Source organism: Eleutherodactylus coqui, chromosome 3 (assembly GCF_035609145.1).
Source record: "Eleutherodactylus coqui strain aEleCoq1 chromosome 3, aEleCoq1.hap1, whole genome shotgun sequence".
Classification (NCBI taxonomy): domain Eukaryota; kingdom Metazoa; phylum Chordata; class Amphibia; order Anura; family Eleutherodactylidae; genus Eleutherodactylus; species Eleutherodactylus coqui.
Window position 1 is genome coordinate 159319557 of NC_089839.1, and position 15057 is coordinate 159334613.

A 15057-nucleotide genomic window follows, 5' to 3' on the forward strand; every position below is an offset into this window, starting at 1 on the left:
TTAGACAAACAGCCACTCGCAGCTCTACTACATTTATGCTGACTGGACACATGACAACACAGCTCCTGGATACAGTGATGAGCCCCATGTCATGTGATCCCTGACTCCGCCCACACAAGTAATCACATGACATGACATCATCACAGGCCCTAGTAGTTTCTGTTGGCTTATCCAGTATACAGTACTACCAAACTCCAGAATGGCTCCTCCCACAGCATTGACATCACCACAGGTCCTTCAGCCCGCCAGATCTCTGTGGTAAGCGGTAGGTCGGGGTCTTCGGTCAGTGCTGCTGAGTTGTGTCTGACATAATAAAGGCTTAGTTGTATTCTCAATGTGTAAGGACCTGCTATGATGTTGCCAAATGGCGGAGCTATAGTGGCACCAAGGGGTGGAGCTATGATGGCACCAGGGCATGGAGCGTGATAATCACTCACATACATACTAATAGACAAGTGGTTGCTAGTAGCTTGATCAAGTGACTGCTGGCACCGTAATCCTATGAATGTAGATCTTAAATCTCTGATGGTCTGTGGATAACTACAGATTCTAATCCCTAATTTATAATAGTAAAAAAAAATATGCATGTTGAATCTTAAACTCCACATAAAAAATAAAAAAAAACACAGAAAGGGAAATATAAAAACAGACAAAATAAAAATAAAAATAAAAAAAAAAAAAAAATCACAGAAAGCGACCGTATACTTAGGATGAACACTCGCTTGTGTAGTTCTTGCGCGTTTTTTTCACGTAATATCGCAGATTTTTTTAACACGATTGTCAATGGGACTTTCAAATGTTAAAAACGCATCGGACAAAAATTGCAAGGCACCAACTTGCGATGTGTTTTTAATATTAGAAACTCCCATTGATAATAGTGTTAAAAAAACGCAAGTGGTTGTCCACCGTCACTGATATAGAAGGGCAGGCATATACATCACTTATTCCCCAACATGCATACAGCCAAACTGCCAAATGGAGGAACATCTTACACATGTGAAGGACACTGATGAGACAGTCACACACCTTCCTTATATTGAGGGGGTGGCTGCTTAGTGCTTATTTCTAATATAAGGAGGGTTTGTGAGTGACTGTCTCATCAGTGTCCTCCACAGTTGCTCCTCCATTTAGCAGTTTGGCTGTCTGCAGGTTGGGCCCTCTTATATCACTATATTAGTGAGTATATGGCCGCTTTCTGTGATTTTTAAACTCCACAACACATTAGCTCGTTAGTAAAGACAGAATGAAGGAGTAAGGCCACCTGCAGATGGGCGGAGATTCCGCAGCGGGATTTCCGCAGCGGGATTTCCGCCGCTGGAAGCCTGCATAGGATTGCATTAACAAATGCAATCCTATGCAGACGCCCGCGGTTTGGCCGTGCAAAATCTCACGCAGCAAACAAACCACGGCGTGTTCTATTTCTGTGCGGGGCTCGCAGAGCCTCGCACAGAAACGTCACTCACCCGCCGCTGGCTCCGGTCTGCGCATGTGCCGGCTGCCCAGCAGCCAGTACTTGAAAGATCTGGAGCTGCAGGGCGCGGGTGAGTACACGCTGCTCTCTGCAGGCGCCTGAGTCGGGTCCCGCGGCGAGAATTCTCACTGCCACATCCGACCCGGCCGTCTGCAGGCGGCCTTAAAGTCCATATTACTTTGCCATAAGAGTGAGGTCAATCGTTTGTACAAGAGCAAGATCATAGATATATAAATATATTATACTTGCCAACATTAATTGCCCATCCTCTTTCAATAGCCAGTTTTCCAGCCTGAAACAAAAAGTACATAAATACTAATGGGTCTATGTGTTAGAGTATAATAGTAGGGCCACATGGAATGGCCATGATGTGGCTGAAAACCCATTTGATTTATAGGCACTGTGGTCTTTAAATTAATTCCTAAGTGGCCGTATGATTTGGAGCAAAACCAGGAGTTTCATCTGCAAAACTGTAAGCCAATGGATGTAAATCTGTTCATGCTTCTTCAAAAGTAATACATGCAAATACTTAAAGGGGTTGTACCAACATGACAAGTTATACCCTGTCTACAAGATAACTTTCTGATCAGGAGTGGTTCAACAACATGGACCGCCACCAATTCACAGAATATGGGCTTTAACCACTCAATGCCACAAGGTGTAAGTTTACGTCCTGGCTGCAGGGTACTAATGCAACAGGACATAAACGTACGCCCTGTAAATGGTGTGGGATCAGAAGCCGAGCCTGTGCCATCTGGCAGCAGAAGACAGCTGTTGCCGATAGCTGACCTCCCACCACAACAACAAGGATACATAAGAACAGTGAGCCTACTGTTAACTCCCTACATGCCACAATCTGTGTAGATCGCGGCATGTAAAGGGTTCATGGAGGAAGCATGCTTACATCATGGGGGTCCAACGTAATTGGAGCCCCATGATGTAATTGCGGAGGGCCGATGTGTTGCCATGACAACAGGACACCAGATACTAGTGTTCTGGCTTGCCATTGCCTATGATTGCTATTACAAGCAATAAGGCATTGCAGTACAGAAGTCCTGCAATGCCTTATCATAGCGATCATAGCTGCTATGGATCAGGTCCCGTACAGGGAAATAAAGAGTGTAAAAAAAAAACCCTTTTTTGCTAATTTTCCCCTATTTATATAAAAATATTAAAAATGTTGGAAAAACCCCACATATTTGTTATCCTCGTGTCCGTAATGACCTGTACTATAAATTGAACACACTATGTATCCTGCACAGCCAAAACCATAAAAAACACAGAAACAAAATGCTTGTTTTATTTTACCTCACAAAAAAAATGCCTTATGTACCCCAAAATTGCACACCTAAAAGCTCAAGCTCATCATGCAAAAACAAGCCCTCAAAGAGCTCTGTCCATGGAAAAATCAAAGAGTTATGACTTTGAATGCAGCGATGTATATAATTATAATTTCCAAAAAAAGGTTTTTATTGTGCAAAAATGGGAAAAAACTAAAAAATTGTAATATTTTCAGTTACCTTGTAATCGTACTGATTCGCAGAAAAATGAATCATAAGCTCCGCCCCCTCCCATTGCTGGCTGTGGAGAAGGGAGCTTAGCTCTGGCCCCGCTCCTTCCCATTGCAAAAAGACGGAGGGGAGGAGAGAGGAGGTGAGCTGGTGAGGGGAAGGGAAGGGGGAGTCAGCTTAGCACAGTTGAGACAGAGCTAAGCTGTCTCCCCTCGCCCGACGGCATATACGCCAAGCCCGTGCATCAGATGGTAGCGCATATCGGCCAGGCGTGAAAATGCCGGCTGATATACGCTCGTGTGAATAAGCACTTATGCTGTATGATTAACGTTGTAAAAACAATGAAAAAACAATGGTCGAATTGATGTATTTTCTCTTCCTACATTTAAAAAAAAAAAGTAATAAAAGTTTTACAATACATTATATGCACCCAAAAATGATACCAATAAAAACACTTCTTCGTCACGCAAAAAACAAGCCCCATACGGCCATGTCGACAGAAAAATAAAAAAGGTATGGCTTTTTAAAAGTGGAGATAAAAATCACCCAAAAATCATTGCGTCCTCATGGCCAAAATAGGCCATGTCCTTAAGGGGTTAAAGGTTTGCAGCAACTGTGAATTTAAGAAGTTAAGCGGCAAGTTAAAGGTATATTACCATCTCGTTTTTTCGTATCGAAGACGGGACACTGCTGCTATAGGTTACAGGCCACCCGGCCAGAGCCTACACAAACAGCGGAGTGTTTCAGCCCACTTTAATGAGAGATATGGAAACTGGGCTGCGCTGAAGCGCTTGTGTGTTTTAAACAGGTGGTCGGCACAGAGTTTCAGGTTTTCTCATCTTAGCCATGAAAAGCTGAGTTGGGAATACCCCTTTAATGTCTCTTACATCTGTGGCATAGTTCAAAAGCTCAGCTTTCTCTGGGGGTTCTATTGAAAAACATGGAGCAATGATATACATGCTCAACCACCGCTCCATTCATGTGCGGAACTTTAGGACCCCCATTCTCAGAATCAATCAGAGAGTTATTCCCTATATTGTGGATAGGGAATAACTTTTAATATTTGCACAGCTCCTTTAAAAATGAAATTTTGGTTATTAATAATTAACATTCCTATCAATATTTCTTAAGAGACTGTAATATAACCAGGGTGGCCACAGTGTGGCTCCAAAGCTGCATGCATCCTGCAGACTTCTTTCTGTTGGCTATTGACTCCCCAACAGAAAGGTAAACATGTGCCTTGGATTCTACCCAGAAGAGATTAGGTATCACTAACTGCGGAGAATGGCACAGGAATAGAGCGCTACATTAACCCTTTCCAATCCACTGTCTGACGTCTGAAGACATTCTGATTGAAGGCTGTACAGCTCCGATGTCGGAAGACGTCCAGCAGGGTATTCTTACTGTATATTACTGGCTGCTCTGTTGTCGGGGCCTCTCTGACATGTCACCTACTGCAGTACTAGCTCTAGCCAGTAGATGTTGCCATTGTATAATGGCAGAAAGAGAAAGCCCCCTAGGAAACCCTGCATCTAAAATTGGATTGCAAAGGGTTAAAGTGGTTGCCTGCGGGTAACTTCCTGTTAGTGAATTAAAAAACACAATAGGAACGCATAAGAAACAAACTGTTGTTGTTGTTAACCATTTAGTCGTTCACAACCCTCAGCGACCCTAAAGGCTCCCTCACTCCATGTTTTTTGGTTTTGCATTGCTTATTTCAGTTGTGTAATAGCCATGCCAGTATCAGATTTGACATTATCAACAGACAAATGTTAGGTTATAAGAGAGCTGTTTTGCATGACAGTGCTATAGCAATAGCTACTTTGTGGGCACTACCATGTGGTTACTTAATGGATAATTCTGTGCACATGGCACAACAGTTTAGGCAATTCCATGTTGATATTATTAAAACTTTCTGGTAAAAAATACATTTTCCATCTCTGTCCACTCATCGGATTGCCTGTCACTCTCTGGATATCTCTTTTGTGTATTACAGTCACTTACATGTAGTGCAGCCTCTTGTCTGATGCTTTTTTAATTTTATTTTTACATGAATCCCATAATGCATCAGCATAGCATTAGCTAGAGGCTATACCATGTCTGCCTGCTGTGTGGACAGTTTATTTATCTTTATCTTATGCATTCTTCTAAATAAGAAACAGGCCATAAGTATACAGCCAAGCGGATGAGCTGTGATTTCCTCTGTTATAACTGTGTGACAGGAACTGTGTTATCATTTTTAACTGTGACAGGAGTGTCTGCATCTCCCTCTAGGTATAGTCCATGTAATGCCATCACACAGACTGAGAAATTGACTAGTTTCAGACAGCATAACCCCAAGTAAATCTGAGCTGGTCAGAATTGAGATCACGCGACCATCTGAGAAGAAAGAGGCCAAGAGTTTCAGATAAAAAGGAATAACTAACTAATGTAACACTAGATCATTTATATGTATACTGGGGGGATAGCTACTAAGAGGCACCACTGTGTATCTATTACGTGGTTCTATTGTAGGGCAGTCTGTTACAATTTGAAACATCTGATATTGGCATCCCAAACTTCATTAAAAAATCTAAAGAAAACTAACATTTGTTGCAGCACCCTAATAATGGGTTGGGCAAAGATTACTCTAAAGGTACTTTTACATGGCTCAATCACAGTCCAGCCAAGTAACAAGCGCAGATCAATGAGATCTGTGCTCATTCGTCTAACCTTTACACAAGACAATTCAGAAACTATGAGATAGGAAAAATTGTTCGTCCCCACAAACTTAATTGCTGTAGTCAGCACGGCCCTCATTTACAGAGGAAGGTATCCTGCCAGTAACGATTTTTGGTACCCCATGAAAGATTGTGATCACCTACAAACAACCACTTTCTTATTCGTCGGGTGATAAGCAGCACATTCACAAGCCTCAATAATCGAGCAGACAAATGTTCTTGCCCAACCATTGCACTGTGTAAAAGGCCCTTTATAGTACATTAGCTGCAATGTGTGCTTATTAAATACCTAGATAGCTGCTTGCTATTATTGCGGCTCCTAGGAAGTAGTTGGTTGCACTCCTCTGTTATGCGGCACTGCGTGAAACCACTAAGAAAAGAATGTCAGCAACGTACCATTTCAGTCTGGAGGTTACCAAGTTATGTGATAAATCTACTATATTTCTTGTTTACATACCATTATTGTGCCTCCTGTTTGAGTCCTTAATGGTTTCAATACTCTTCTTTGAACTAAGAAGTTGGGAAGCAGGAACAGGGGTGGGATCTCCGTTATGGTGGAGACTACAAATGACCACTATAAGACAAATATTGCACTGAGGAGTTAATTTACTTATTACATGTTTTAACTAAAGACAATTCCAAAAGAAAATCTCACTCTTAAACACAGATGACAAAGGAAACACAAGTAAACAAGTTTAATTTCAGAAAACTTCAGATGTTTCACAGATACATGTCAAAGACCCCACAATTGCTAGAACCAAGGGGTACAATAGCTCTGTTGAGCACTGTGCTCTTTTCAACTCTTGTCATAACATTCTTGTTCTTTTCATAGTTCTTAAACTCTCAAAGAGACAACGATCGTTCTGAAATTAGTTAGGATAAGGCTGCGCAGCCAAAGATTGCGATTTTGCCCTGCTACATCACAACCTATTGTAAGTAAACGCAGTTGTGTTGTGACTCACAAGTTGCTGCAACTGTGACCCAACAATTTCAAGAAAGCCACACCTGCTAGATTTTTTGCAACTGCATTCACTTACATTAGGTTGCGATGCAGGAAGGCAATACTGCAATCTCAGACTTTATAACGTGTGTTACGGCCAAAGTCGCCATGTAGCCCTAGCGCAACTTTTCAGGATGCTGATATCTGGTGCATCTTGTGTGCAAATGTCTCTTTCAATTAATTAGAAGTGTAGAGCAGGCTCTCTTAAATGAACTTGCCCATCTTTTAGGCTGGGCAAAGCAGGAAGAGATACCAAAGAGTCTGTAGTTATCATTTGACATTCAGTGTGTGATATTTGCATATCAGATATTTGCATGTCCGATTTTGCATTCAGCAACTTGGAGTCTGTTTAGTGGGTGCAGTTGCATATTGTACAACATAAACAAATCAGGAGATGAAACCACGCCTCATGTATTCGAGGATATATCAATATCGACTGTATTCAAGATATAATGATTTAAACTCACCTGGTGCCACATCCAGCTTCGCATATATATGGAATATATGTAAATCCCCTTCTACGATCCAGCCAGGCAGCTGGAGAGACAACCAGGTGTCCAATAAAGGCTTCACCGACAGGAGAGCCTCACCATAAGCAGAACCAGCAAAGAAGAATTAACTCCATGCTCACCGGGTCCAGGGATGTCGGGCAGAAAAGATCAGGGATGGGTATAATATTGATTATACCGTTCTTTATCGCAATGCTTTTCGGCGTGTTACATCAAACGCTTTTCTCAAGTAATACTGGTGCTTGAGAAAGGCGTTTGATGTAACACGCCGAAACGCGTTGCAATAAAGAACGGTATAATCAATATTATACCTGTCCCTGATCTTATCTGCCCGACATCCCTGGACCCAGTGAGCACGGAGTTAATTTTTCTTTGCTGATTCTGCATATTGCACAATAGTTCAATCTTTTTGTATACAGAGCACCAGGAACCCTATGTACAGTAAGCAGAAGGCTTTTGGGTATTTGGCACCCAAAAAATAGAAGTAAACTGGTACCGTGTGTGATTCATATTAAATATACACTACCTTTAATTTACTCAAGTAGCGTCTAGTATGTACAACCAGTAAGTCATCTTCTCTTGCTTCTTTAGCAGTTACAATAGTGTCATCTGTGATTAACTTCTCATCTGAAATGGAAAATTGAACATTATGTATTGACTGCCCAAATAATTGGGTCAATAAAAAGAAAGATCTCCAATCAAAATAGTCAGAATAAACGCGCAGTAAAGTCAATGCAAATCACTCCTATTACTAGTTGCTAACTCATCTCTACTGTCCCTTCATTGTCTTAAAATGCCCCTATCATTACATTTTATAGCATAACTGATTACGCCCGTTTACACTAATTATAATCATTACTATTCACCTTTTCTAAAAATAACTTTAAAAACTTTATTGATTCCCTTTAAAACCTCTGACATAAAATAGACCAACGCAATAATGCACTCCAGGATAAGATATTGAAACTAAAGCAGAAATTCCTACAAGCATCTGGTAGTTATTCACATATACAATGAACAATATACTCACATATATGAAGCCCAATCCATGATATAGCTGAAGAACATTGCTCCTGGAGTGTTGGAGTCAATTAACCCTATACACACCCGGCATAATTCCTGCCTAATCATGGGATAGTTGCCTTGAAAAGAGTGTCCCCATCGATCAGTCGCTTTCCACTACAAAGACCGGGCGCTAACCAATCTCCAACAAAGATCTCTTCCAATAGGTAAAAGGCAAAATCCTTTAATTACAAAATGCTTTCCCCTTTACATAGTAAGGGTTCAAGCCTGTATAGATGGTGAAATCCAGGATACTGAGGATGTCTGTGGCATTTGTCTACGCCCCTTATTTAAATCTCCCGCCACGTCCAAAAAGTACAAATTAGTCAATCCTCACAATAAATGCCCTCGCAAATTATAACTCACCTTTAATGTGTCATGCAGTATGCTAGAGTCTAGGACATAAGCAAAAGCCTACGTTACCACTGCGACCACAACCGGTTAGGGTGTCATCTGCCGGAAATTACATGCCCATACTTCCTTGTGTTTCCTGCCAGCGCATGCGCAATTAGTGTTATTCTATTTACAGTAGTGTCCGTTTACACTGATCACCATAATTTAATACTAAAGATGTTTCTATATATGCAGCAACTTGTAATAGGTATAACCTATAGTTTGGCATATATATGCAGCGGCTTGTAATAGGTATAACCTATAGTTTGGCATATATATGCAGCGGCTTGTAATAGGTATAACCTATAGTTTGGCATATATATGCAGCGGCTTGTAATAGGTATAACCTATAGTTTGGCATTCTTTTAAATCTAAATAGCTTCAAAATTCTACATTTCATAATATACAGATATAGAAAAGTTTAACTTGACATTTATCTGGTCAACTACAATCTTACCCAATGCTATAAAGAGTTATTACAATGTGCCAGTGATGATAATGATTGCTACATCTGTATTCTGATAGGCACAACAGTTAAGGATTTTTTTAATCATAGGGATACATGATAAAACTAGTGCTGCTTGTAGCGTTCACTGAGGGGGAGAATGAACTCAATAAGTGTAATTTCATACACACTGCGTTTTTAGGGAAAATGTCAAGTTTATAGTATCATGTTTTGTGTAAGAAAAAAACCCCGCTGCAGCCAGCTGTTAGTTGTAGGTCAATACTGAAATACGAAATACACTACAAAAAGTGCATTTTTGGGTTTTTTTGCAGACGCACCAGACTATATGTTGGAGTTTTTTCTGGTGTTTTTGCATAGACTTCTCTATTGGATTAAAAATGCCAGAGAAAATGCACTATAAGATACTTGTGTGTCCGACCTCCAGGACACTCAGATCCTAGGAATGAGGGGGTAACAATGCCTCTTTAGCACTACGTCCCCTGCCCTGGACACTCGCTATACAAGGAACTACAGCGTAACCCCATTAAACTGAGTGTGGCCACTGAAGTTTCTTACACAGCCCATTGTCGCTGTGTAGGGAAAATGTAGAAGGGGACCTAGTGCTTTGGCCCCTCCATTCTTAGGATCAGATCAGTGAGAGTCTTAAAGGTCAGACCCCCACTGATCATAAAGTGAGTTACCCTTGGCAATATGCAGTTGATTTATAAAATGGGAATACCCTTTAACAAACATTGGTTTCTTAACTTTTTCTGTTGTGGTTCAATTTTCTAAAAATCAGTAAGCTGTAACATTACCTTTGAGAAAGTTGATAATTTTTCCCCATTTGCCAGAATCAAATGGGTGAAGCTTTTCTAGTCCAATAAATGTGATGTTATAATCGGTAGAATATACAATTGGCCAGCAACTTACTGGGGTGTCTTCATACAATTTAGTTTCATGTGGCCTAGAAAAAAACAGACATTTCATAATCACTTAATGTATATTAGGTTAGCACTTTATTGGTGGCTCTACTCCATTTTCTGAAAATATGTTAGTTATTGCATTAGAAAGAATGGACAGTGCTGCAAATGTATCTAAGCTTGACAACACTTGCCTCCATAGTTGCGGTCATTGTTTTTATTTTCTGTTGGGCACATATTGATCCATATTAGCTCAAAAGAAAATAATACCAATATGGAGGCAAAAAATGGACAAAAACAGGTCATGATGATGCGGTTTTAAAAAAAAGGCCATGATGCATGGACCAAGTACACTTACACATAAGGGATAGGATAAAAGGTGGCTTTTATGAATATGGCAATAAATGCAGCTCCTGGCTAGCGAGGGCACTAAACCCGCGGGAGAGCCAGACCCACATATTCGCAATAAACTCAAAGGAAAAGTACATGCTACAAAGGATATATTGGAGTGTTTCCAGACATACTATAATGAGCTCTACAACATTAGAAACGAGGAGAGCGACACGAGGGGGAGCACCACATCAAACATCGAACAATACCTAAATAGTCATGCACCACCACCAATACCTACAGAGGAGGCCAAGACGCTAGAACGAGACATATCGGAAAAAGAGATCCTGGAGGAAATTCAGAATCTGAAAGCAGGGAAGAGCCCGGGGCCCGATGGCTTCACCCCCCCCGATTTTATAAGATTTGCGGGGAGAAACTGGCCCCAATAATGAGCAGAGTTTTCAACGCAGTATCGGCAAACCACCCATTCCCACGCCAAGCCTTGCAAGCCACCATTACAGTGCTACCAAAACCAGGCAGAGATCCTATGTCATGCAGTAATTACCGCCCAATATCATTACTAAACGTAGACACGAAAATCTTTGCAAGAACCATAGCCACACGCCTAAGACCGATTACTCCCCAGATCATTCATAGGGACCAGGTAGGATTTGTCCATGGCCGAGAAGCCAGGGATAATACCATCAGAACACTTTCACTGATAGAGAGGGCAAAGGCCACAAACAATCCACTATGCCTCTTATCAGTAGACGCCGAAAAGGCATTCGATCGAGTAAGCTGGGCATTTCTAGAGGCTACACTACATAAGATAGGATTAGGCGATTGGATAATAAACTGGGTGATGGCCTTGTACAGTAACCCCACGGCACAGGTTCGGGTGAACGGGAAACTCTCCGGGCCAATCAATATTAAAAATGGTACGAGACAGGAATGCCCACTCTCCCCAACACTATGTATTGGTCATGGAGTCATTGGCCAACGCAATTAGAGCAAATAAGGAAATACAGGGATATACAGTAGCTCGGAACGAACACAAAGTAGCTTCCTTTGCGGACGACCTCCTAGTATACATCACACACCTCAAAAAAGCCATACCTGCCGTCCTGGGAGAATTTGACAGATATAGCCAGGTTAGCAATTTTAAAATCAATCTCCACAAGGCGGATATACTAAACATTACGTTGCCACCTGCACAGGTTAGTCAGTATAGGTTGCAGTTCCCCCTAAACTGGAGAGAAGATCACATCAAGTACCTGGGGGTGGCTCTCTCCCCTGACCTGGGAAAACTTTATGCGCTGAATTTTGAAGCTATTTATTCTAAGCTGGTGAGAGACTTTGAGACTTTCCTGGTTTGGAAGAATAAATACTGTCAAAATGAATGCTCTCCCCAGACTCCTATACCTATTTCAAACGTTACCCATTCAAATCCCAAGAAACTACTTCCTTAAATTGAGGAAGGCGGTAACACATTTCGTCTGGGGGGGCCACAGACCCCGCCTGAGCTACAGATTACTCACTCAACGGAAAGAAAAAGGAGGAGCAGGACTACCAGATTTAATCCTATACTACAGAGCAGCGATTGGCAAACTGGTTCTGGATCTGGTCCATTTACCAAATTGCAGTTTAAGACATTGTTATGAATATTTCACAGATACGAATAATATGGAGAACAATGCTTTCATTATAATCTGTTATGTACAAGTCTCTAATAAAACACATTTTTGATTAAAAAAAAGGCCATGAAAAATACAGCCATGTGAATATATACATAGATTTATATTGGCTCCATATTATAGTCTGCAAAACACGGACCAAATAGGGACTTAAAATATGCTAGTTTGAAAGCGACCCAATGCTGTATTATGAAGCTATCTGCAATGCTTCTGGGGAAGAATGTCTTCTCCTATTGCACCCAACATGGTTTAGGGGCACACAAGGCCCTTGAGGTTCTGTAGTATGTGTCTTTGTGTGTCTGAGGCCTTTATCTACACCGTTACTGTGTACCTTTGTGTATTTTTATATTGAAAAAATATACTTTTTTTCAGCTGAATATTATTAAAAATTTTCAACTGCTTATTTTCTATGCTTGCAGTATGCTTCATTATGCTGCAAGCTGGAGGGCTAAGAAGTTTGCAGAATCCATGAGGGACAGATAGACTCTTGAAATTAATGACAAGCAGGGGGAAATCTGTTGCAAACAGTTTAGCAGGTGGAAGGGGAGAAGTATGCTATATCCTAGTTACAGCATAGGGGAGGAGATGTAGTGAGACACTATTTAGCTAATTAATCATAATTTCAGTACACTATCTATCTAGAAAGTATGGCGGTCCAGCACTGCAAACCAGTTGTCATTCCAAGTGCTGACCACCAGCTGTTTATCCACTGTGATTGAGAGGACTGGCTCCATTATGACACATCATTCATTTTCGTTTTCTTCTCTGGTCGTCTTCTTTCGCCCTCAGTATGCATCCTTCTGGCAGCAGTGAGAGCAGAGAATGTAAATATGTTATATGTCAGAAAGAAGCCAGTCCTTACAAGCACAGTATGTAAGGTGTCAGAAGCTGGTGCTTAAAATGACAGCTAATTGGCAGGGCTGACTACCACACTCTGTAGTTAGGTAGTGTAATGAAATGATAATTAATTAATGTGCCTTACTACATCTCCTCACAGTCTGTGATATCTGCAAGTTCGATGGGGAACCTGGTGTCAGCCTGCCATAACTGTGCATACACCTCCTCTCACATGCTATGTAATTCATCTTGATTTCAATGAGAGCTGAACTTGCAATTTCAAGCACCGGCCACTGAACAGGGGTCGGAGTACCGCCCTTCACTATGACCCCTGTGTAACTGCGGCGCTATATCAGCCGATCAGTTGGGGTCCCGAGCGACGGACCCCAGTCCTTATCAGGGCGCGCCATCCACGAGTAGGCAGGGGTTGGCATCCTCTAGTTCACCTTAGGGAAAGTTTCCGTCATTTGTTTTATTTTTTCCTCGTACTACAGGGGGTTCCTGGTGGTGTGGTGCGAAAATTGACAGAGAACATATATTTTGTTTTGCAGTTATTGCACTCACAAAGCGGATGTGACAATTATCTTTACGATTTATGCAGCTTCTTAGAGGAGGAGTAAGTTGCATTGGAATCTTCCTCTAGGAAATTGCAGAAAACTATAGATTTAGCTTTCACCTAAAAATCGAGACACACTTTATGGCTCCTGTCCACGGGAGATAATCTGGCCACGGGGAACGCAGTGAACAGTCTCCATAGCGTTGTTATGGAGAGCGCAGCCCCCTGTCCACGAGCGGAGAATCATAGCGATTCTCCCCTCATGGCCAGCAAATCGCCGCATGCTGTCAGATAGGCTCACCACGGAGACTCAGCTGTCGGCTCCTGCTCCTGGGCGGCGGAGATCCGCTGTGGGATTTCACAACGCCCGTGGACAGGCAGCCTTACTAAAAATGAGGAAGAACTTCAAACTAGTATAGAAGATTAAAATACTTCCTGAAAGAAAGAAAACACAAGCAGTTTGTAAAAGATTTAACTGAAATTAAAGAAAACAGAGCATATTTACATTTGAGTGAGACCCAACAATAGAAAACAGACAGAAAGATTTCATTGTCTGAAACTGAAACCTCTGATACCGAGGGTAATAGAAATTCTTTCCCTAGATCCCCATATCGTACATGAGATAGAAGGAGAGGGGGATGGAAGGGTCATGAAGGTTGGGGTTGTGTGGTATTTCACCCCACAGAAAACCAGCCCAACAACACAAAATGGGTCACTCAGGTTGATATGCATCAGACTCCTCATCATTGGCTTCTTTTTTTTAGAGAGAACCTCCCCCAGGAATATCAATGCAACCTGAGGGACTTTCCACAGGCAAATGAGGTAATTTATCAAGCCGCAAACTAATAAACACTATACTTTCCTTATGGGGAAGGGACTATCTTTTGTACCCACAAATAAATTTAGATCATTTGAATGGGTCAAGCAATTACGCATTTTCACGAGAAAGTAAAGTGAAGTGAAAAACTGTTTTCAAATTAAATAATTCTAAGTGGTGTGCAGAATCGTGGATTTCAACTGAGTATATGCCAGACGTGCCGAAATTGGTTTTGTTATTAGATGACAATGAAAGGGATGGATCGGAAGGCCCATTTTCAACCTGTCACCCCAAGAGTAAAAAAAATGCGCCCTTGTACCTGACAATAATGCTATTGATGTTTCTTGATTATGATTACTAAGGAAATAGAGGAATTATCTAATATATCTTATCCCAATAGGTACAATTTGACCTGGGATGAAAGGGCATAGCTAGATAGCCTTGAATTGGATAAATCTATTATTCTGAAACCACCTAACAAAGTGGAAATCTTTGCCGTAATGAACTCAGATAACTTTTGTACCACGTGTCTCAAAATTCTGAATGACAGGGATTCCTATGGTATTCTCCCCAAGGATCCCATGCTTGAATCTCAAAATGACCTAAAAACGATATTGAAGGTGGGTCTAGATAAACACATCATCACTCAAAGGGAATTTGAATTCATTTTCCCAGAGTTGCTACGAGTGACGACTTTTTACGAGCTTCCGAAGTTGCATAAGAGCGTTTGTCCCTTAAAATGTAGACCTATTATTTTGGGAGCAGGTAGCCTCTCATAAAATACAGGTGTCT

At 41.4% G+C, this 15057-nt stretch overlaps 1 protein-coding gene across 1 annotated transcript in view; it reads right to left on the reverse strand.

Moving 5' to 3' along the window:
• HDAC11 (histone deacetylase 11) overlaps positions 1 to 15057 on the reverse strand; it is a 36065-nt gene that overhangs the window by 19138 nt on the left and 1870 nt on the right. Inside the window, exons 2-5 of the mRNA XM_066596447.1 lie at positions 9927 to 10075; positions 7738 to 7838; positions 6160 to 6276; positions 1721 to 1763 (exon numbers count right to left, since the gene is read on the reverse strand). Of these exons, the coding sequence (XP_066452544.1) occupies positions 1721 to 1763; positions 6160 to 6276; positions 7738 to 7838; positions 9927 to 10075 (410 nt within the window). The remainder of the gene's footprint in view (positions 1 to 1720; positions 1764 to 6159; positions 6277 to 7737; positions 7839 to 9926; positions 10076 to 15057) is intronic.